Source organism: Plectropomus leopardus, chromosome 19 (assembly GCF_026936395.1).
Source record: "Plectropomus leopardus strain MGB_pleo_1.0 chromosome 19, ASM2693639v1, whole genome shotgun sequence".
Lineage (NCBI taxonomy): Eukaryota > Metazoa > Chordata > Actinopteri > Perciformes > Serranidae > Plectropomus > Plectropomus leopardus.
The window spans coordinates 20,872,648-20,897,683 of record NC_142194.1 but is presented as its reverse complement, the minus strand read 5'-3'; the positions used below and the strand labels follow the sequence as shown (position 1 = coordinate 20,897,683).

Genomic DNA, 25,036 nt, shown 5'->3' with positions numbered 1-25,036 from the left:
CCCAATGCTCAGTCTCTCTGAAGACAGAGAGATTATTATTATTAGAATTATTTGAAGTATTTGTTTTACCTTTAATTCCCTCTATTTGTTATGTTCTATACTTGTAAATTGCTACATCACCCTGGTTTATTTATTTCTTTTTTGAATTTCCTTTAATTAATTTCCCCTATTCATACCATGGTTGTACCTGTACATCCACAACTGTTTTTTTTTCACCAATTGAAATTTAATAAATGAATGCAAATAAATAAAAAACAGTGGACAATAACTTCAAAATTGGAACATAAAATGTGATTAAAAATGTGATCATTGTGAAATCATGATCGACTATCGAATTTACTTGTGATTTAAAAATACTTTGACCTTATGTTAAAGTAATTTGATGATTGTAGTTACGTTAATGTCAGACATGAAAAATAATTTTACAAATTCAAGTGCTGGTCAGCAGATTTTGTTACCTTCAGATGGTTTCTGTATTTCCAGTCTTCATACTGCGCTATGCTAAATGGCTGCTGGCTTGCCTCAACTGTTGATGTGAACAATATCTATTTATTAAACATAAATCCCGTTTTTAAAACTTCATTACTTACCCTGTTTGTCTGTTTAACACTTGATTTTATAAATAAGCAAAACAGCATTTTCATCCTCTGTAAATGAAAGTCAGCTTTTCCTTAAAATCACACAACAGAGATTAATTTCATGTTCTTCTCTAATCATCCAGTGTCTGCTCGCTCTCTTCCAGGAAAACAATCATGTGCTGAACAGATGTATTTCAGATTCCCGGCAGTAGAAACATCAGTTTGTTTGGAACAAACACAAAGAGAATGAAAAATCATACCAAACACATGTTTAAGAATAAAGGTTTTAGTCAGAACTTCAAATACAAAAGTCTCGGAGAAAACATCTCAACAATAGTTTTTCATCTTATAAATTAAGCTTTTAGAAATATACATGTAGGTACCGCTCGTGGAGGTGCTTAAGTGAAGTAGAATCACAGATGCAGGTGTTGTCTGTAGAGAACTTTTCATACAAGCCACATAAATAACAGCAAATTTACAGCACATAGTGCGGTCTGTGTTTATGGTACCTTTTTGCACCAAGTCTCCTCCTGGGTTTGCTACATCTTTAATTTTTATTAAAGACAATCCAGAGAAAGACCTTCCTATAATTGCAGACACTGTAAAAATGTGACAGAGAGTAACAAAATGATTAATTTATATCTCAACGACCCAAATTTACATCTATTCTAATTGTGCATAATTCAAACCCCTATGTCTCTTTCTTTCCTTCACTGTCTGTGAGCTGATTTATCGCAGCTCTGCCAGTCTGTCGAGGCTCGTTACTCTTTTGCCGTTTGATTTAACTTTAGGCACGTCTCTTTGCAGCGCTGGCGTCTTTCTGGAGTTATTTTCAATACAGACACTGTGCTGTTAAGTGTTCTGGACAGCAGTAAGAGCTTCGTTTACTTCTGGCACTCGGGGTGCCAACTGAAAGTATGCTTTAGTCTGGCTTGTCTTCGTAACACTTCAGCACCAACCGTTTCTCACAAGCGTTTCTTCAGCATTTCTCACTAAAAGCCCAGTCCAAAGCAAATATTCACAACAAGATGAGATGAAACTTGTAGTGCACCAGTCTGCAACATCCTAAAAATCCTGCCAGTTTACACCAAGACAAGACGGTGCATCATCTACATAGCAAAGACTCTCTGTACTTCATTCTGATTTTCATGTTTTCATGCTTATCTTGTGGCTGATTATAATTTGTAGCTGGTTAAATCAAGAGTGAGGATAGTGATGGCGAGGTTCTTGCTACAGCTGCATTTCTGTAATGAAATGGCAAAAACACAAACAAAATGGCCCCAGCTTTAGATGGACAATATTCACAACAAATGCGTCACAATCTATCTTGATTTTTTTCAGGCACTAGCCAGCCGGTTGAGGTGAGACGGGTCAGTCCACACTGCTGCAACTTTTCTCTGCAGCTCTCTAAAATGGTTTAATTTTGTTACAAATCTTTGGTCTGAACTGGGCTTAAAATGTCCCACCGGACTGAAGCTCTCACAAAAGTTGTGTAAATCTGGAGCAAGGCAGAGTTTTCAGAGCTTAAGAAAGGAAGGAAAGGCATATTTTACACACATTTCAAAGCTTTGGTAACACAAGATTTCCCTGACTGGTTCTGGTCGTTGGCTTAACAGTTTTTAAGAGCTTTGTCGAGTTCAGTCCCAGCCGAAATTGTGGCCGGTCATTTGGTAAAACTTGAGATTGAAGGGTCTGTAGAAGTCTCTGAGTCTGTGCAGGACCTCGTTGGGGATCTGGGGGTGGGGCCTGCCCTTCGACTTCCCCAGGCAGCGGGGCCGGCTGCTCCCCTCTGGCTTCTTCAGGCAGGGGAAACCTTTGGTCTGGTTGAAGTAGAAGTGCTTGTCCGTCACCACGCGTTTGAGCCCCAGGAAGTCTTGGACACGGCCCATCTCACCCGCCGGGTCTGTCACGAGGCGTTCTCCGCTGACAAAGAGGAGGCGTGAGAGCGGGAAGTATCGCAGCCAGTTCTCAAGGTGCTTGGCATAGATGCCGATGCGCACAGCACTCCAGGATGTGTCGATGAGGCCCGTGGTGGCGTTGCGGAAGGCAAGGTTTTTGAAGGATGGGAGCCCGGGGGATTTGGACAGAGTCTGGGTGTAATCAGAAACAGCCCGAGTTACGGGGTCACGCACCACCACGATGAGCTTGGTGTGGCGGCTCATGGAAAAGACGCGACGAGGGGCTTCTTTGGTGATGAAATAACTGGGAGTCTTCTCCATGGTGATCTGACCCTCCAGAGTGCGAGGCATCAGGTTCCTGTATGACGGAGAGAAAGAAAGATGGACATTAATGAATCTGTAATGTAAATAACATCTTTATATCAAAAGAAATGAAAATGTTCCCTCGACTTTGTCCTAATCCACTTTGCATTCCTGTGCTAATGCCTCACTCGCCTCGCAGGCTTTTTGATTTCGTTTGTAATTAGTGGCTAAATCTGCGATCAGAGGCAGATAAACATGACATTAGCTGCTGGCAGTGATGGAGTGACCGTGTCAGCACAGACTGGGAGGGAGGCTACTGTAGGAAAACCACAGGGCTATATTAACCTCAGGAAAGTCATTTCCTCTCCTCCTAAACAGCGAGGACTCTCCCTCTCCTCTTGGTCCTTGAAGCTCGGAGAACGTCCCGCAGGACTGAAATAATAAAACCCACATTATTGTCATACCACGGGTATTTGTAGACTTACAACAGGGATGGAAAAGTTACTCTTGTTTTCCTCTTTTGTATACTACAGGCTAATTTGTATCATATGACAGTGTTGGACGACTTGCATGTTAAATGTGATAAATTACTCATCACATGTTAGTCATTAAAACACTATTCTGTTTTGCTAGTTACTCAGCAGCAAAAGCAGGGGCGGAGCTTCAAAAAACTAGATTTATCACCTTACTGTTGGATGCCTCTGTATACCAGTTAAGTTGCACTTAGAATTCATGCCTCCATCCATGTCTGTGATAATATGGATGCGACACACAAAACATCTCTACAATCAGCACAGTTTCTAGATTTGTGTCCCCAATTCAGTATCTGACCAACTGTCTCCCCTTCTGTTCCAGCCATATGACGTTGCTGTTGCTGTTAGACATATGTGTGAAATATGAGCGTACGAATTCTTGAGTAATGGCCAAAAAACATGTTTTATGAGGTAACCCTGACTTCATCATTGACTTTCGACCACCAGATTCTAATCAATTCATTCTTGGGTCCAAGTGGACGTTTGTGCCAAATTTGAGGAAAATCCCTCAAGACTATCTTCAGATATTGCATTTAGGAGAATGAGATGGATGCAAGTGACCTTTGACCTAGGACCACCAAAATCTAAACAGCTCATTGTTCAGTCCACTTGAACATTTGCAAAGAAATCTCCACAAGAATGGCTGGATGGACGGACAAATGTACGGATGTACACAGAAGTCAAAGTAAGTGGTAACTGGTTAGACAACCAAAAAGCTTTTAACTTAACAAATTCCCAGAAGAAAAAACATGTTGACCTCTGATTAAAGTAGTTTGGATAATTAGCTGAAACACTTGGCTTCTTTACAACCCATCTGATCGTCTGGCCACTATATATTCTTGCCCCAGTTCTTCTAAATTACTGTTATCATTACCAAAGTTACAAAAATAAGACCCAGGTTATAATAAACTGGAATTAGCCTTTAATTTATTGAATATTTTGGCTGCAGTCGTCCAAAAGTTCAAAAGTATCCTGTAACAAACAGTTAGTGGAGTTTAGCCTTTATGGTAGCCATGTGTTCAGTCCTGTTGTTTCCTTTGGCCATCTCATTGTTATTATCATCGGAGGTATTCTAGGCACACTTTGGGCTGCCCTCTTCCTCCTGATCTTTACCCGTACTTAGATGACTCAGAGGAGACGAGGTAAAAAAAAAAAAAAAAATCAACAAACCCGACCGAGGCCTGACTGAGAGCCCTCGTAACGTGCCAGAGCACAGTGTATATAAAAGGATGGAAATGGGAGAGAAAGGAAAACCTATTTGTCTTGTGTCTGATATTACATTCAAATGCTACCGAAACACTGAAATGGAATTTAATAACCTCCGCTGTAAAAATAAAATCCATCCAAGTTTAAAGAGGAGATTCAAAGCTCAGTTATAGAAATCTGAGCGATGAGGAATGCCAACTGTGAAAGATCCCTCAGCTCGTTTCCATGCCTCCCTCCTCCTCCTCATGTGGTGACGGTCGGGTCGGCGTCGTCGTGGTTGGTCTATAAGCAGAGGGCTTATGGGGCTCTGAGCTCTGGTGTGTGCTGATGGAGCCGACTCTCTGATCCAACACACACAGTCAGATCCAAGTCCGACATGTCCCCTGGCACCGAGCTATGAGGCAACACCAAATACACAAGGAAGTCGTATCACAGAGAAATACTACAGGAAATAGCAAATGTTTGGGAAAACAGCGCTGTTTCTATGGATCGTCTCAACATCAGGACGTGTTACAGCGAGCGTTTCAGGCCAAAGCAAAAGCTGCAACCTCTCGCACCGAAGCCAACTCTCTGAGGCTTATTTGGTCACCACATGACGTGAGCGGCAGTATAGATTTTATAATTCTGAATCTTAATTTCTCCTTTGGATCCAAGAGCAAGTTTAAAGACTTTGGCTCTGAGAGGAATCTCCAGCAGTTGATTCTTTCATGTGCCATCAATCTGTGGACGTATTTAAGCCCGTTCTTGCTCCCAACTCGTCAAATACCACTGCGTTGTCAGTGATGTCAGCATCAGACACCGACGCAAAGAGGCTTGTTTTACAGTGGTATGATAGGCACTGGGCATTGGCAGTTTGTAACCACAACTACCAAATATAAAGAACACAAAAGTCACTATAGTGCTATTGGTAGGGGAGGCGGATGGGTCCAACAAACCTGCACCTTCATCCTAGAGCCCACTGTTCACTTCCGGTGTTAATATAGAGCCAAACCCTTATGTTTTTTTCTAAACCTCACCCAGCCTGCTCTCATTTCGAACTCGTATTCTTTCTCAGTTTGGTGTAAGACTACGATGCCAACAGGCACTTTTTGTTTGTGTGTGGAACAACGCTGGATGGTGTTAGAGGAGAAAGCGGCTGCACAGAATCAGTTGCAGAGTTATTATATGCTGGTGGACGGTCAGACTGCTGCTACTGCTTCCGCGTGGTACACACAGGACGGTGTCACTAGAGAACAGGCCAGATGGAACCTGTCGCATGCACATGAAAAATGGCGTGCGATGGATGTTGTCAGGTTGAAATGCTGATGATAACAGTTTAATTTAAGGAGTGCATGGACACCTATAGGGCGGGTGGGAGGGCAGGTAGATGGGTCGAACAAACCTGGACTTTGATGTGGGAGCCCAATGCTCAGTTATTTTTTGAGTGTCATTTTTTTTTTCGACACCTACCTACAGTATGTCTCCTTCCCCAATCTTAGCCATTCGTGCCAGCATGTACATTTGTTGATGTCCCGCTGTTGGTTGCCATGTGCTCACGTTGTCTAAACATAACCATGCGCAGCATCATCCCACCATGTGTATTTGTTGACATCACGGAACATAAAGAACAGATGCCCAAGGATACCTAAAACGTAATATTTAGACGCAGAAGTCCGCTACAGTACATCAAGTCAGGGACAAAATCAGTCTTTAATATCAAGATTGTTTAAATGCTCTCAGCAATGAAATACAGCAGCTCTTCTTTGTCTTGTCCATGTTGTTTCCACATCACGACTAAAAGCTCAATATGCCCATTGTCTGAGAACAACTTTCCAAAAATGTCAATGGGATCATCCAAGGAGCATGTAAATGTAGCATGACTTAAAACAAAGGCTGCAGCCTCATCTGCTCTGAGGGGAACTAAAACTTGACAGTTATTTTAGATGTTTGAGATTGTGTAACAGTTATTGAACACAGTTGTTGTGCCTCTGGAGAAAACCTTGACTGGCATCATCTCATTTTTTTTTAATTCAAAGGAATGCATAGAAAAAACACACTATACAACAACAGATCTGCACGATGCAGGATATTTTCAGTTTTTGTTTTTTCCCTGTGGTTTCAGGCAGCGACAGCCAAAGCCGCAACCAGATCTGAGAGCTGAGAACAACCGAGGTGCCGGTGTGTTTGGTGTTTTGTGTCTATGGCTCTAAATGGATGTTTGATTTCACCCAATCAGTCTAATGGAAGCCACGGTGCTCCAGTCCAGGCGGAGCAGGGTTCACATTGACATCATGTTTACATTGTGAACCACCAGCCTATAATCACAGAACAGAAAGACCAGGAGGAGGAGGAGGAGGCCACACGAGTGGAGGAACAAAACAGAGAAAGAAGAAGAACAGGAGGAAAAAGAAAGGAGGAATGAATGTATGTAATCCTGTCATGAACCCGGAGTCGCTGCTCAGAAGCTTCTAATCTCTCCCTCTCTGATGAAGAAGTTTGTTCTTTTGTATCTGATATCATCAGTGTTCAGGGAAACCTAGCGACCTGATGTTTGTTTTCATCACACCTTTAACGTCTGCATCTGGAGCAGGAATGCACTCGACTCTGAAAGTGCGCAGATGTGCGTTTATCTGTGCACATGGACTCTTTCTCTGGCTCACAGTTAGTTGAGCTCTCTGTGGGTGGGCTCTGCTTTATTAGGGCTGTTTAAAGCTCTGCAGGCCAACAGGCTACTGTTTATAAAGAGAATACGAGGACACATGAGTGAGCTGTGGATACTGACCCACGTTGGGCTCTTGACTAAAGCAAGGGTTCACCCAAATTTTCATGGACAAAAATTCAAAACTTTTCCATGACTTTTCAAGAACCCATAACAAAAAAGTTTTTTTCTTGCCCTTCTTATATTTTTCAGACATGTCATATTCAAACTGTTAAAACATAATGTAAGCTAGCTGGCATACATAAAGGGAGAAAGGGAACACTGGGAGAGAATAAAGAAATGTATGTGATGTTAAAAAAACTGTATCGCATCAACACTTAATTTATTTGATTTTCTATATGTTGACAGAATAGGACACGTGTATGAGTATGCACAGCTGCATGTAAACAGGAATATTAGTGAAATGTTCGTTGTCATTAGACATGCGAACAGATAAATAGGAATATTGTCTTTTGTGGAATAAGGGCAAGTATTTTGTCCATGTAAACGAAATCAGTGTTTCCGTAGTTTTTGCGCTCTCACTTTCTAGTGCATGAAAGGGTTAAGCTAAATTGCTCAAAATGTGTGTGTTTATTTTAAAATAAAAACCTGCAGGTACTGTAAACACAGTGGCTATTATCGCTTTTCTAGTGGGAAGCACACGCTCCACAGATATTTTCATTTTTTGTTTGCATCTCTCTTTTTTTGCACTTCCTACTTGCACGCACACACACACACACACACACACACACACACACACACACACACACACACACACACACACACACACCATCCATGTGAACATGCCTTACACAGGATGGATCCACATCTGGGAGCAATGAAGCCTTCCGTGTGTGTGTGTATGTGTGTGTGTGTGTGTGGCGGAGATGAGGGAAGTGTTTCTGGGTTCCGAAGTTTCCCTCTGGTACCACCGGGGCTCAGAGCTTTGTACCGGCTCTGCTGGGCCTGGAGCCAGACCCCCGGACCCTCCTAATCCCCGCCAGCCTGCACTACACCGACATGGCCTCTTCCACCCTGAAGGTCAGCGGCACATGGTTGTGTTTCAGAGAGCGAGACCACCGGGGATCACGGGGGATCGTGTAATGGTACATGTAACGTTTCCCCCTCTTTATCCCTCTGTCTCTCTTTCACTCAACTTTTTCCTCTGTACAGCTTCAAAGCGTCCACTCGGCCTCTGAATCCTTCACAGCGAGGTTGTTATGAACACATTTGACACGTATGACGGGATTTTAAAACACACTGACATCCTGAACCACTACAGAGAGACACATGAAGACAGATACAGGCTGCCTGTGTGTGTCCACAGATCTGTAGAAGCAAAGGTTTGTCATTACTGACGGCAAATACAGGCTGAGCAGCTCCTGTGGGCTGATTACAAGTCAGCAGGGCTGTGAGCAAGTCAATAAAAGAGGAGATAAAGTAGTGCTTCTCTTTGTGTCTGTTAGAGTCGGGCCATTACGTTAGCTGGATGCTTTTTGTTAAATGTAGAGAAAAATTCTTCTTGGTGTATTTCTTTTTTTCTTTTTTTTTGCCCGGCTGCCAAAAGGAGATTTTAAGTTTAAAGTTATTAATGAGAAGTAATTGCATCTGGTTTTCATTGCATTGCAGAGACGTTCAGTCTAAATGTTGTTTCTTTTAAAGAAGAAAATTTAAATGTAAATCTAAACTCAGTGGTGGAAGAAGTATGTAGTTCCTTTACTGCAGTAAAAGTATATATATATATATATATATATATATATATATATCACCCTGTGAAAATACTCTGTTACAAGTAAAAATCTTGCATTGAAAATGCTTCTTAAGTAAAAGCAGTAAAGTAAAGTAAAAATATTATCAGGATAAAAGTACTTAAAGTACCCAATGTAGAAAAATCTACAAAAAATAGAGAGAAAAAAAGAAAAATCCCTCTAAATTATAAAAAGGCATAAATGTTGATTAAAATAGTTGGAAACTCATTTTCTTTCGATTGGCTTATTGATTAATCAACTTATCATTGCAGCTGTACTTGTATAAACTGTTTAGTAATTTCATTTTTACCAAAAAAATATATTTCTAAAAACTTGTCATGTATATTTATGCAAAAATGTTATTGTGTAAAGTAACAAAAGCTGTCAGATAGATGTAGTGAATTAAAAGGTCCAATATTTCTCTCTGAAATGTAGTGGAGCAAAAGTGTAAAATAGAATGAAATACAAATAATGTATTTAATTATATTCTAGCACTGTCTTTACTTCTAAGTTTTAGGAATGACACTTTTTACAGGGTTTCTACACAAAATTAAATTCCAGACTTTTTTTTTTTTTTTTTTAGATATTTGCTGTTCTACACTGAATAGTATAAATCCTACAGTATATTACCCGTACACACAATATGTGTTTTACATAAACTCCTGTTGCTGTATCTCTCTTCAGCATGTGTGTGGCGGACGATTATACACTCCAAAGGTTACCGTCTGGCTGACGCACCGGGGTGGTGAGGAGTATTTTTACCGAGGAGGTTTGCATCACTGGGGTAGGTCGGTAGGAAAGAGCTGAAGAATGTGTTGAGCAGAGGGGAAAAACAGAGGCGGAACGGTTAATGGAGACATCACAGGGCCTGAGAGCGGCGAGTGAGTGAGAAGTGGTCAGTCAGAATTTCCTCAGAGGAACCGGGGCGGCACTAATGACAGAGGAAGATCCTCCAACTCTGCACACTTTGAACCTGCAGCGTTAGACTGGAACTGTTTGAATCAGGCTGCTCTCTTAATTGCTGAATAGTTTGACACGTTGGGGAATATTCGCTTTCTTAACGAGAGTTAAATGAGGAGATACCGCTCATATGCATGGACGTATAAAGTGAACTGCATGAAGCCAAATAAAACGTCCTGGATTCGAAATTGCCTGAATCTTTCACATCGTTGGGCCCATAGAGCAGCACAATACAGACTTAGATTTCGGGTGAGAATATCAGGGTAAGCCAATCACAGGCAGGAAGGCGGGCCATCCCTTTGCCGTGCTAAGATTTGAAAATCTGCTTCCTGGGGGCCTGGTTACATCTTATTTGTTCAACTTTTCCAAAAACCTAATTGTAACCTTACACGACCAACACAAAAAATCATGAAACACGATATAAAGTGTTACCATAAGGAGTGAGCCTTTGAGGACATACTTGTGATGGAGCCAGGCTAGCTGTTTTCCCCCGTTTCTAGTCTTTATGCTAAGCTAAGCTAACTAACTTGAGCTTTATGATAACTATACAGAAACGACAGGATCGATCCTGTTCTTCAACTGGATATAAATTATGACAAGTTATCTCTGGAAAGTAAAGTGCAAATAAATGGCAGTAACAGCGATAATAAGAACCAAACATATCAGTTAATAATTAAAGACTGACCGCAGGAAGAACAGGAAGTAGTGATGTTATCTCTCTGATAATAACAGAAACACGGAAATAAAACGTGTGTTTGAATGTTTATGTGTATGTGTCCACTTTGTGTCTGTGCGTGTACACTGATTGCCCTCCACCCCCCCGCCTTATCAAATGGGAAAATCAGTGCTGTTGTTCCTGCCGGGCCCACAGCAGCCTACTTGTGTGGCTTTATCTTCTAGCTGCCAGGGGCCCCAGGGGCCCCGCCCTGCCTGCTTTCATCAGATCTCCTGAACACAGGATGGACGTATAGATAGTGCGAGTAGATCCTGACTCAGTGATGTCATCATGTCCTCACCACAGTTACATAATTAAGCTGTTAGTAAGATGGATGTCAGTGGCTGCACAATCAAAACTGATCTTAAAATCAGCACATTAACACAATTAGTCAGCTACTTGAAAGACAATTGATTTAGAAATATTTTGTTAAAGTAATTTTCAGCAAAAATGCCACAAATTAAATTATCCCTGTATCTCAAATGTTATTATTTGTTGTATTTTCTTAATTTTCTATTACACTAAATAAAGTAAATGCATTTTATTTTATTTCATAAACCAAACAAATAATTAGTTATTAGAGAAAATATGAAAATAATTGAGATTCAAAAAAATGTATTCTGCAATATATTGCAAGGGTGTTATTCCATGTTTCCCAAATTATATTAAAAGTATTTCTTTATATATGTAAATACTCAATATATTACATTGTTTTTATTAATTTAATTTATTTTTAATTTATCTATTCATTCCATTTATTTATCCATTTTCTTTCTTTCTTTTTCTTTTTATTTAATTGTCTTTTTATTTAGATGGATTCTTTTCAGTCCAGTTTAACAGGTAACAGGTAAAATGTAATGTTTAACTTTGTCTCTGAGTCTGCACAGCTGACAGAGAAAACAACCTTGTCTTCACTAATTAAACAGCTTGTCTAAATGGGTACACAGACACATATGCGCACACACACACACACACACACACACACACACACACACACACACACCTCAGAAACACTGTAATTGACTCAATATGGACTTGTGCTTGTCTGGCACCTCCCCAGGTCCCGACCAATAAGAACACTCAATACTGTCGGATCCTAAAAAGCCACTTCCGAGCAGCTTCAGCCTGCCACTCCTTGTGGTTTCTCAGTTCGTTGTTAGCAGCGTCTAAAGCTGAGAAACGGAAATCAGTGTTGGCAGAGACTCGGCTTTTACAACTGGAAACAGTCTGATATTAGTGCCATCTATCAGCCTCATCAGAGCCGATTGTAGAGGCCACGGTAGAGTTTGGACTGACATGAAGCCGGTGTCGGCTTCCAAATTTCCTCCCATCACTGCGTCTTGTTTGATGTTTAGCTTGTCCTCACATTGAGCTCCAGCTCTCTCTGCCAGAGTTTCAGGCATAATTAATCTCATTTCCTCTCAAAGCCGGCGCAGAGATCACTCGCAATTAACCACTTCAAGTCGGTGAAGTCTGACCGATGGGAGTTTTCTAGGAAGGTTTTATAGCAGACAAAAAAAGGTGTGTTTCTCTGTGGGATTCTCACAACACCCTCCACCCACCCCCCCTGCCAGGCAGTCAGACATTAAACAGAGAGAGAGACAGCAGTGAGAGGTCCACAGTCAATAATTAGCTGCCTCTGCAGACACACAAGTGATGGTTAACTGGTCTGAGAATCTGCTCTGACCATAAACAGCAGCAACTACGAATGATTGTAACTGTGTCAGTATCTCTTCTTCTGACATGAATAACTGACCTAATGGAGACAGTGAGCTGATTTTGTATTTCAGTTCTTTCTTTAGTGTTTATCCATCCGCTGTCATTTTAAAGTTGTCAAATACTGCAGCTTTTTTAAACATTTTTATTTTTTTACACAATTTAAGCGTACAATCCCGAGGCCAAAAGCCACCTTTCCTGTCCACGATATGCCACTAGACAGTATTAGCTGAGAGCATGACTTGGTAGAACCGTTTGCCATGTTATAATATGCTGCCGGACAGCAGCATGATGCATGGACAGGCTGCGTCAGTTGAGAACACAGCCGGACGGAACCTGTCATGTCTGCATAATACGCCACTGGACAGTGTCAGGTTATAACGCTGCCAGTAATGATTCAATATAGGGAGCAGGAAGGTCCCTATAGGGCGGGCAGGAGGGGTGGTGGATGGGTCTGACAAAGCCTGGATTTTCATGTGGGAGTCCAATGTTTGCTTCCTGTCTGAATGTGACGTTTTTTTCTGCACCTCACCACGTGCCTTTTTTTTGCATAATTCTAAACTGAACTGAACTGAATTGAACTGAACTGGACCCATAGAGGGGACTCAAATCCCCGCTCTCCCTGAAATGATCTCTAGTTGAAAGCAAATTATTCGACTACATTTTTTAAGTCCAAAAATGAAGTTTGCAACAACATCAAACGTTAAAAGAATGACATCATTTCAGTGAAAATGATACGGGACAAAAATCCACAATGTCCGTTCCACATAAGTTCAACTGAAGCCTCAGCCGTCAGACAAATCGAGTTAGGCAAATCAAGTCAGTATCTTTACAAAATTCCTTCTTTGTGTTACAATCCCTCAACTCAGCAACGAAACTCTGCTCAAACACAAAGAGGTCATTTTCCCATGGAGGGAAGTGCATTGAAAAGGGATCCCTATGGTCAGTATGGGCAGGAAAAAATCTTACAGTGACCAAGAAGTCTTGAACATGCACATATGATTATGTGAGTGTAACTCTGGCATTGTTTAATTAGGAATGTTCATGTTTTATGACCTTATCGTCAGTATTCTACATATTCATTTTAAAAGAGACTATGTCACTGTAGTATAGGGGTTAACATAGGGGTTAAATAAACATATTAGGTCTATTTAGTGATATAAAATCAGTTAATATACTTTACTTTCCACCATCGCATGTACTTTATACAATCTGATGACTGTTGCTGCTGTGTCACCAATTTTCACCTGCTTTCTATTCCTCTTTCACTTCTTTTTCTCATGAGGAACTTCATGTATTCAAGTAGTTTTTCTCATCCCCAACCACTTTCTTGTGCGCACACTAATCTAAATAAAAAGATCAATTACCCAAAGCAAAGGGAGAAAAAAGGAACAAGGTAAATGATGAAGAGCGATAAGATGGAGGAAGTAGCAACAAGTTTCCTACATAGAGAATTATAAGGTGCCTGCCTCCGCGAAATTTCGTTTCACCTCCAGCTCTTGACAAAATTCTGACCAAGAAAGGCAGCACCAAAACTGCCAAAGAGGAAAAAAGCAATACCTGCTTTTGACTGCAGCAAAGCACGTACCAGCCCTATAAACATGAAAGAAAGCCGATGAGGTCATTTTTAGTCTCCTTTTCCCTGCTGTTAGATGTTAGTTTTATATTGCCAGCTGGCACTTAAAAACGCAGCTACCTACAGCAGTCTGCCTTTTTGAACACAGCTCTGTGTAGTTTGTTTAATTTGAAAAGATGTTTACTCGGGACAAAAATGATAATTCAGCGATCGATTAAGCAGTCATTCATTTAATCAAACGTGAAATTCTTCGATCAATCGATACACTATGCAGTACTGTTAAAGTATATGCAATATGTTACTGTGAGCTCTGATTGCGAAAAACACATGTAGTATTGTTGGGTATAAGTTTTTATGGTTTTTGAAATAAGAATAAATCAATTCATCGATTAATTGATTGGTTAAAAAAAGTGCTTACAATTTGCTACCCTCATATTTACAGATTCAACCATCTCGTATCAACAACTCATGAGCAAAAATGTTGCTGAAACACAAATGACACCTCTTTCAGAGTAAAGTAGACAACGAGCTACAAAGTAATTTTTATAAAAATGAGCTGTCCACTGAGCTCGACAAGTAACGTTGCTCTCTGTGTGCAGCCCGCTGTAAGACGAGTGAACGGGACCGATGACAGAGTGCAACACTGAGAGGAGATACTACAAAAATATTCAGTAACTACACTTTAACGAAGTGTTGTGTCCCCAAAATCACTTCACACACTGATCTCCTGTTGGTATGTAATTTGGTACATTTGTGCTTTTGCATAATTCTTGGGAATTATTTCACTTCACACAAATATAATTATAAGAACTCCTAAAATACATCTCTTTTAAAAGCGTTTGCTTGACTCAGTTGAGGCAACGGTACTCATGATCAGGATCAATTTGAGCCGGAAAAAAACCCAAAGTAAAAAAGATGATTATTTTGCTGTGGCACGTTAAACATGGCGGCTTATCGTGATCTCTGTGTGTTTAACAGTGAGGCAGACTTTGATGAGTTTGCAGCGGAAGTAAAAGCACGTCTTTAAGATGCACGTTCTCATTCTGAGATGTTTGGAATTAAAAGTCAGTCATGGAAGTTGACGAACGACACAAACCGCCTCTCTCTGCACTCCATCGCTGTGATCAAAGCGTGGTGAGGTTCATACTTTCCTCTCATCGTGCATCTGATTCTGTTATTTCTGATTGGACGAGATATGGCATGCTGGGAGTCGAAAGGTCGACCAATGACAAGCTGTCAAAATATTGATGATGGAGATAAATCAGACCTTTTTTTTTTCCTCACATAGTTAAAAATCCATACCTGTCCTGCACCAATTTATCAAGTCATGTTTGATTACATCCTTTCAGCTCCTTTACATATTAAAAATCTCTTTCCATGTAAATAGCAGCACGTGTCATGCAGTATTTATCAGCTCTGACAGACTCACCGGATAGTGTTGCTCATGTTCATGCATATATAACCGACCCAAAATACTTGCAGAGCATTCAACCCTGTCTCCTGCACAAAGCCTCCTTTCTTTCCACCAGCAACATCTATACATTTCTATTTTTCCAAATTCTTTCCTCCCCCTTTTGTCAGTCTGAGAAAACCCTCTCTGCAACATGCGGCTTCCAAGAATGCGAGGGCAGAGGAATTCAACCAGAGAATCCCCTGTGATTGGTAAAAAAAAGTCTGACAGGAAATAAAACCTGGACATTCCTGTCTAGGTAGCTGAATTATACAACGAGAGAGAGAGAGAGGAGACTGCGAAACAAAGAAGTGAGTCGATAAGGAGAGAGATTTAGAGACAGAGGGAGAAAACAGGAGCAGTGGCTTTACATGACACAGTTTGAGTGACCTGAACAAGCCGATAAATCCAGCCAGCAACACTCAGACTGCAGGGTATAAATGTCAGCAGTGGAGCGGAGTAACAGCTCCGTGTCAACAAGATTGAATATTCAGAAGTTAATTCATTTCTGCTGCAGCAGCGTGATAAAGGCAGGGAGAGAGGGATCAATACAAAGAACCTATTTTAGGTGATCGATATTGGGAAAAGACATTTATATATGCAGGATATTTAGAGTAAGGGGAAGAACGGACAGCAACGGTGTTTCTAGGATCTGAGGACATTAGGGGACCTCTATAGGGGGGTCTGGTGATGCTTTTTTATGCACTCTGGCACCTTATTTACCCTAAAAATCTCTTTTTTAGAACTTTAATTATGAGTTGTGATGCGAAAATTAGCAGTTGGCAGCTGCTAACATTAAAAAATTCAGAGTACTATTAAATAGTAGTATATAGTAAAGAACAAGTTTTTTCTTTTAAAAATTTTGGTGTTTTTTTTAATGATAATTTAATTTTTTGGGTGATTTAAAAAAAATACAGATTTTTTTCTTTAAAAAATTGCTGATATTTTTCTGTAAATTTTTTTCTTTAAAATTTTGAGTGATTTAATAAAAAAAGAATTCATTTCTTTTAAAATTGTGGCGATTCTTTTCTTTCATTTAAATTTTTGTTTGTGATTTTTACATAAAACATACTTTCTACACCCTCCGTCAAAATAAGAATCACCTAATGTTTTTTATTGCACAGCCAGAAAAACTTAACAAATTGAATTTATTGTTGGATTTTCAGATTTCCAACTGTCCTTGAACACATCATGTGAGATGAACGCTTCAGACATTTTCCCAGAGTCACTCAGAAAGGCTCAGGGAAAAACATTTGTAGCTTTTTGGGGGGTTCAAAAACTCCAGCCACACTCCTAAACTGATAAATAAAGAACAGTAAGAACAGTCCCTTGGTCCCTCGCCTCTCAGGTAGATCCGATGCAGTGTGAATGAACCTCACACTCACTCACTTTGCACACCACTGCTGTCTAAACCCTCGTTCCCCACCACCAAACCACAGAATGGTTTCCAGTCGATGGCAGAGCCAAGGCTTTTCCACATAGAAGCATTTTTTCTTAAACAATTTGCCAAATGCTTCCTTTAAGGATGTCCATGTGTTTTCCTTGGTCCCCAGCTGAAGACAGAGGCCAAGGCTCAGAGACACACACTTTGAAATGAAGAGCTCTAAATGTTTAAGTGATACTTTCCAGCCCAGTTTCACATGATATTGTTGGCTCCACATACGACGGTTCTGTTTCAGATTGATATATGTGAAACTCGGGGTACTTAACATGTAATTACACTAAATGAATAATATTTTTATAACTACATGTGAGATCTGGATGTATTGAAGAGGCGGGAGGGCAGAAAGGGAAGGAAGAGGGGACAGTAAGAAGGCAACAGGGAAGTACACAACTTATTGGGGCAGTTCAGTGTTCACATATGTTAATCAATGACAAATTATGACACTACATTAATGACATTTTTGGAATTATGTATAATGTGTAAAGTGATGTGTGCCAAATGGGATGCCATAGCTCATAACTCCAAAGCCTCAATAGTCTGAAAAATGTTCCACAAGACCAAAAAGGCCATTTGTCAACAACCCTGTATCCCAAAACAGAAGCACATGGCTATTTATTATGCAGAATGACATCATCTGACCCTAATGCCCTAGTGAGGGCATGACCCTTACCCTGACATTCCCCCCAGCTAGCAAAACTGAATCGGCCCACGTACTGCCTGAGTCACGCGTGCCGGAACGAAAACACTTAGCCCAATGATCTTTGCAGTCTCTGCAGGCCGATTCAGCGTTTACCTTCAGTGTTGTTGTTCAGCACTTATACATGTCAGATGTGACAGTTTGTCTTTACGGTGTCTGGAAAAAAAAAAAAAGCCCAACAGGCTGCATACAGTGCCTTGTCATTCAGCTGGTCTCAGAAAAAAAAATAACGCTTTAGTGGACACAGGGCCTTGCGGTATAGGGAACGTTTGTGGTTGGGGTTAAAAGAAACCAAAGTTGACTGTTGACTTGAAAAAAACGGGAAATGGATGAAGTTCTCCTATTGTGGTGTCCGATATTTTGTGTAGTCGTCCATCCAACCTCGACTTCATCCGTCTGTGGACTTCCTGTCAGCTGCTAAGGCGTGTTATCACCTGGATGTAATGTGGTTTTCGGGAACTTGTTGAATTTTTGGAAGGGCAATCACTGTGTTGCAGAGTCAATATGTGGATATATTTCCTAAAATCAAAAAATTGTTTTTTTTTTTCAAATCTCCCCATAATCCCACCTGGAAATAGCAGAAGCCCCTGCAGGAGTAAAGGTTACTGGTGCATGCTTCAGACATTTACATGTGTCTCATATAAAAATAAAAAAGGCACAGTTGTCTGTAAGCCGGTGAACTACACGGCCCCTGGGTCCAATAAGCTTCCCCTACAGCACCAAAGGTTGAGCTGCAGGAATACTGATGACTGCTGCTGGATATAAGCTGGGGGGCTGGTAGTGTTGACTAATGCTTCATAAGGCCTTGTTTAACTGTGACCAGGGGTCTAATCCCTCTCAGCCACTCTGCATGTCCCTGAGCTGTCCGTGTTAATGCCTGACCTGTCATTACACCGGTCCAATCCTCGCGGTGTTGACACGTGCTGTCGGCGGATTAGGACGCAGCGAAAACACACGTTTCATTAAGCGCCTTCAGAAGAGAAGAAAGGGAGGTGATCACGTCATGTCTGCGTTCAGAGATACAATGTCAGGTCAGTTTCCCCTCGACATGAAGCAGTAAAATTGTCTCACCTTTAACCCTTTCTATTCAGGTAGCTACAGAGTGTTGCGCGTCGTTGAAAATGCATGTTAGCCTCACACTATCAGATTAACAAAGACAATATGCAAAACTGTTATTTTATCATCACAGATCGCATGTTATCGAGTTTGCAAAGGGAGGATGTGTTTCCCGGCAGAGAGATGACAGATTTTTTGCAAGGTTATGTAGCGGAAATTTAACAAATTTGAACTCTCACCCACGCTGACCTGCAACATGCAAGCCCAATGAAATTTATGGAAGAGAAGTCACAGTGAAAGAGTTAATTTGTAATTAACAAAGAAGCTCTGTAGATCTACTGTCTGATCCTAACGGGACTTGAGTAAAAATCGAAAGCCTGATGAGGACATATAGTGTATTTAAATGAACATGAATAACTCGTTTATGATCGGGTTTTCAGAGTATTCCATTTGTATGTTTAAGCGTATAAACACCATATTACTTTTAACAGAAACCCGCATATGCTCAACCGAGTACTGAAACTGAAAGAAACAGGGGTGAATGTGATAACTTGATTTTTCTAAACAGCTCTGTAGATCTACTGTCCGATCCTATCAGGACTTAAGTAAAAAAATTGAAAGCCTGGTGGTAATATCAGTGAGGAGATACATTGTTTAAAAATGACTTTTGAGGTTGACATAGTCCATAGTATTCTGCTGCTGTGTAGGGTTACTTTCTGCTGGTTGTTTTAGGAGAGACATAATCCTACAGATAACAATACTGACATCTCCAGTCAATCCTCACATTTTACCCTAAATATCCCTTTAGTTCTCTTTTCAAACAAATCCTACTTGTTTGGGGTAGAATATTCAGATCTGAGAAGCACCTTTTATAGCTTCATTAAATGTTGAAAGTGAGATGGTTTGTGCATAATCTCAGGCACATTTCCCTAAATTCCAACAAGCCAATTAGAGCTGAAATAGTTAAGTGTTTGGTTGAAGATTAAACCTTTGAAACCCGAGCAAACTGGCTGGATTTCTTTCAAGAACATAAGGAAAAGGCATTAAGCAATTTTATGAGAAATGACAAAAAAATAGCATGGAGTCAGTAAAAGCAAAAAAAAAGCATGTATAAAAAAATAAATTAATAAATACAAAACAAATCGAGGGAATGACTTGAGGAAAAGCTAAAAATAAATAATTAAATCAATTATAAATATTAGTTTTCTGGACAGTTTTTCTTTTCTTTCCTTTTTTGTTAATTTTCTAGTAATTTAGTCAATCTCTCTTCTTGTTTAGGTCATTTTAAAAAGACCACATTTGTTTTCAATTTGCAGGACATTTCTTGCTAAGTTGGTCACTGCCTTTTCCCATGTTTTCAAAAGAAACCAAACCAATTTACTCAGGTGTCAAAGGTCTTACATGCTTGTGAAAGGCTTCAGAATGCAGCACAAGAAAACTGATATTGATACAAGTTTCAAAGGGTTAATCTCTATTTTGATAATCTCAAATGTAAGGATTTGCTGTTTTTTCTTTGTTTAAAATGAAGAAAAGCTGAATGTATCTGGGTGATGGATTGATGGTCAGATAAAAAAAAATATTCTGGGAAATGACGATGATGATTTTTCACTATATATTTTTTGACATTTTATCAGCAGATTTAATGTAAAAAATTATTTAAATAACTGTTAGTTTCAGCCACTATCATTACAAAGAAGGAAGACGTTGCGTGCGCTCAGTTAGGGTGTAGTTCATCCTGTATTTTTGCAACAGTGAAACTGACTGCAAGCAGCCGCTTTACAGACTTTACTCGAATAAAACCTACATTGTGTTGCAACTGGATTCAATTATTCATAAACTCAATGTGAAACTGCCTCGACAAGCTGCTGCCCACATTGCTAATAACTGTCATCATGCATGGTTTTCCTGCAGCATACAACATGCACAGACACTTCGCATGCAACAGGAAACTCTCCTCATCCTTCTGAAAAACAGAGGCACACACTGTGATCTGTGCAGTTCTGCCTGAGCCTCGCAGTGACCCGATCATTACCCGACTGTATTGATCTGTCGCTGAGTCTCTCTGTCTTCGTCTCTCACCACACCATTTCTCTGCCACACCTCTACTGTCTCCTCGTCTCTTTATCAAACCGTCATTTACTCCCCACATCTTTTTTCCTCATTCCTCCTCTGTAATGGTTTCCCCCGTCCATCCATCTGTCTCTTTCTCTCTCATCTCTGTGTCGCCATATCAAAATATGAAGCTTCCTCTTGCAAAAAAACATTATTTAAATTACAAAAAATATTTTTCTTTACCAATTTATACATGCAAACTAAAACTACAGTGTCTCTCTGCACGCTCTGATCCTGAAAACAGTTTCGTGTTCTTGGATTTTGTTGGAAAAATTCAAATAAAGGCTGTTTGTGACAAGAAATATATCGCTGTGAACCTCCAAAAGCCCAATCCAGCTGATCCTCCAGCAAACACCTGACTGAGGGGTCATCCACACTACCACCATCCACAACATCCCATCCTCCCTCTGCCATCAGGCCGCTGGTGAGGCCCTCAGGGGACCAACATCGGACACTTAGGGAAGCAGCGTGTCAGCTCAATAAACAGCAATTTATTGGCAGGGTAGTGAATACGCTGGAAGCTATCAGCAGAGCCTCTTATTGCTGCTGAGGGATATTAATGAAGAGAGGAGGGCGAGGTGATGTGTGTCTGCACAAAAACAGCCTTTATGTGCACCAAAAAGTGGATCTGAAATAGCTGTTTTTGTTACATCACTAATGTGTCTTTTACTGTGAAAGGGGAACTAGAAAATGCATGATGATAATCTGATGACCGCAGATAAAAATGCCACGTGAAGCACCTTCCCAGATAGGTAAAAATTTAAAAAAGCCAAGCTTGATTCATACTATAAAGTGTAAAAACTAACCAGTTTTAAATTACTGCTTCATTAATTCATGTATATTTTTAAAAACACTTTTCTGTTTGAGTATGCCAAAGAAACACAATGAGATGCAACTTTTTCATCTGCCTGATCAGACATTATCCACCCTGTCAGACCGCTCTGACCAGATCTGAAAGCCGAGGCTTAAGTTGTTTTTTTTTTCAAGAATTAAGTCCCTTTCCTCCTTTAAGGCCAGAAGAAGACATGACTTGTTGTACATGAATGAATCTACACGTTGCACATGTTAGATACAGCATATCTAGTGCACTGAGACTTGTCTCACTCATCACTTTATTCAAGGACTTGTTGGCCATATTTGACCTTTTGTAGAATCAGTCAGTGGTTATTTAAAAAGCCATAAACTTTCTCCAAACACTTGCAATTTGACTGAACAGAGATGTAGTCTGAGATCTCGAGATTTAGTCTTGTCTGTTCCTCGTGCTCAAACTGAGCCATACTCTGCTCCCCTCACTCGGAATAATGTTGTAAAGATTTGAAACTAGGAGAACTGGTTACTCCTCCTGATTTTAAAGCTCTCATAAGTACAAAGTGAATGATTCGGTTGGTGCTTGTCATTGTGCGTCAATATTTTTACGTGTTACTGTATATTCTGTTATGTTTATTATTGTGATTGTTGTTTGTAACATTTCTCATGCAACTGTCTTGGCTAGGTCTCCCTTGAAGAAGAGATTTTTGATCTCAAAAAGACATAGTTCAATAAAAAAAGAATAAATAACATGAAGATAAAATAAATAATAATAAAAAAATAATAATAATAAAATTATACAGATTTTACATCGCAGAGAAAATTCATAATTCATAGACTCTGAAGAAGAACAAGTTTTTTTTGGCCACTGTCTGATCACCCTGCATGACCTGATTTTTCTCCTGTGCATTAACACCTCTCCACATACAATGAGAATAATTCTATATGAGAATATTATGTATAACCAATTGCAGGATTAATTTCACTCCATTTTTGAATGAGTTTATCTTAAATCAATGCCTTCTTTAAATTTTGTAGCCTTTGTAGGCTTCAAGGAACAGGCTTAAGCTGGTTCCTTTAGGACTGCATACTGTAAAAACTAAAAAAAAAGAAGAAAAAAAGCTAAGTGTACAAAATAATATAAAACAAATCAATAAATTAAAAAACAATAAAAACATAATTTTGATCAAATCTAATGACAATTTAATGATTAATAATGATAATTTACTGTTAGATAGTTCCTTGAAGGCTATAAAGGCTACAAAATTAAAAAAAAAATAGAAATTTAAAATAAAAAAAATAATACATAATCAATTACTAACAAAAATCAATAAGTTATCTTTTTTTAATTAATAAAGATAATTTATTGACATGTATTTTTCTTAGCCTTTGAGGAAAAACTTTAGACAGCCCTAGTGATAATAATAATAAATGAATAAATTGTCTTTATTGATTAGGAAAGATAATAGGGCTCTGTAGGTTAGATATTTATACATATTCTGAGGACGACCAATAAATTCTTTAACCTAAACTTAAATTACTAGACATTTTCTTCCGGAAAGTGACAGCAAAAAGCTACAACTTTTATAATCAGCCTTCTGCCCTGAACTTTGACCCTTACAGTCACTACTCTCGTTTGGAGACAGCAGAGATCCGAACATAGTTAATAAATGTTATCATGAAGTAAAAAAAAAAAAAGCTTCCCTACCTGTACCAGTCCAGTCCTTTATCGTAGAAGCGGTCGAAGAAGTGCGGCTCCGAGCCGACGGCTCTCACGTCCGGATGGATGCGCAGGAACTCCAGCAGAGCGCGCGTGCCACCTTTCTTCACCCCGATGATGATGGCCTGAGGAAACTTTTTGCTGCCGAAAGTGTTGGCTATAGAGAGATTACTGTCGGACGGAGCGTCTGACAGCTGCTCCCGGACAACCTGAGACGCGTTAAGCGCGCCGAGCTGCTGCGGTGACGCTTCATCATTTAGGATGATTTTATTAGGAAGATTACTCTGTTGGTCATAAACGGGCCTGGGTAAGGAGTCACAGTATCCGTTAAGGCAGTAGAAGAGGTACGTGAAGAAGATGATCATGGTAAAGAAGACGGACAGCTTGGACTGCACCCTCAGGTGTCCACAGTTGAGCGCAGCTCTCCATTTACTACATCCCATGAGTCGCACTCCCGAGCGTGAGGACACAACGCAGGAAACACGCCACATTAAAGGACGTCATGCTTTTTAGAAGTCACTCAAACTGAGGACGCCTTGGAGAAATCACTGTGCTCGTGCCACAACAGAGAGTGGCGCAGAAGTTGTCCCCCCGCGCGTCAAAAAGCTCCGCATCTTACTCAGCGCGTCTTACTCGCCCAACTAATCTCTCTCTTTCATCAAAATCAACCTGTTGCTTTGTTCAAAAACTGCCCTCCACGAGACTCAGTTGAGAGGTGTGCGTGACGTCCCGCAGCGCTCCGTGCCGTCTGTGAGCTCCCGTGGCTCCTTGGCAGCTGCTCTGCAGGAAACACCCCCAAATCCACGCCCTGTTTATCAAACACACGCCCCCTCCATCCTCAGCCCGAAAAATCATTCACCTCTCCAAGCTGTCTGAGACAGAGAAGCTCTCATGTCAAGTTATGATTATTTTAGAGAAATAATTGCATGTAATGCGTTTTGGAAGAGGAGGGAAATGATGAGGAGGGCATATTAGTTTCTGAGGGTGTAATTTCCTCCAATTTCCCTCGTAAATCACCATATCCACGGGGAGACGTCTTCCCTTGCAGCTCCGAGCTCCTGGTTGCTTCTTGCCCAGTTTGTGTAGGTGTGTTTCTGTAGGTGGGGGCTCGTGGCCACCTGCTGTCTGCTGGCCCTACTGACCACACACCCCCATGGAGCCACGGACATTTAACCTTTACACTCTGGCCCAACAGGGACGGACAGCTGATGTGTCACCAGCTTTACTTACTTTCTCCCTGTGTGTGTGAGACACCATAGTTAATCCACACCACCATCAACCCCCCACCCTTTTTTTTACGTAAATTGTTTTTTTTTTTTTGTCTTGAAAATTTTTTGGTGTTCTTAAAAAAAATCATTGTTCTTTTGTTTTTTCTTTTTCTGGCAAAAATTAAAGAAAACATTTTTTTCTTTAAAAAAAAAAAAAGATTTTTCTTCTTTTAATTGTTTTGCCAACTTTTTTTTAAGATTTGCAAAAAAAACCAAAACAAACAAAAACCCACAAATAGTGAAACAAGAAATTATCATTGTATTTTCAAATTTACAATAGTCCTTGAACATCAGAAAAACCCCCAGAACCAAATCTGAAATTAAAATAGTGATATTTCATCAAAATCACTTTATTCTTTGTCCCATTAAAAATGTGTCCAAAAATTACGGTGGAAGGAGGGACATGCATTTTCTCCAAGTCACTAAGGGAGGCTTAGGGGAAACGATTTTGAGCTTCATTCCCTTGCTCTTATAAATAAAGACCAGTCTCTTCAGAAAAAAAAATCTAAATTAAGCTGTCATATGAGATATTTGCTGATATCCAGATTTTTGGAACAAAATCTTCATCATGT

At 40.1% G+C, this 25,036-nt stretch overlaps 1 protein-coding gene across 1 annotated transcript; it reads right to left on the bottom strand.

Moving 5' to 3' along the window:
• Positions 1–848: 848 nt before the first annotated feature.
• Positions 849–24,449, bottom strand: LOC121959338 (heparan sulfate glucosamine 3-O-sulfotransferase 6). The gene is made up of 2 exons (XM_042508608.2): positions 23,185–24,449; positions 849–2,834 (listed from the first exon to the last, which is right to left on the bottom strand). The coding sequence occupies exons 1-2, from the start codon at positions 23,685–23,687 to the stop codon at positions 2,216–2,218; spliced, it is 1,122 nt and encodes a 373-aa protein (XP_042364542.1). The 5' UTR covers positions 23,688–24,449; the 3' UTR covers positions 849–2,215.
• Between the last annotated feature and the right edge of the window lie 587 nt (positions 24,450–25,036).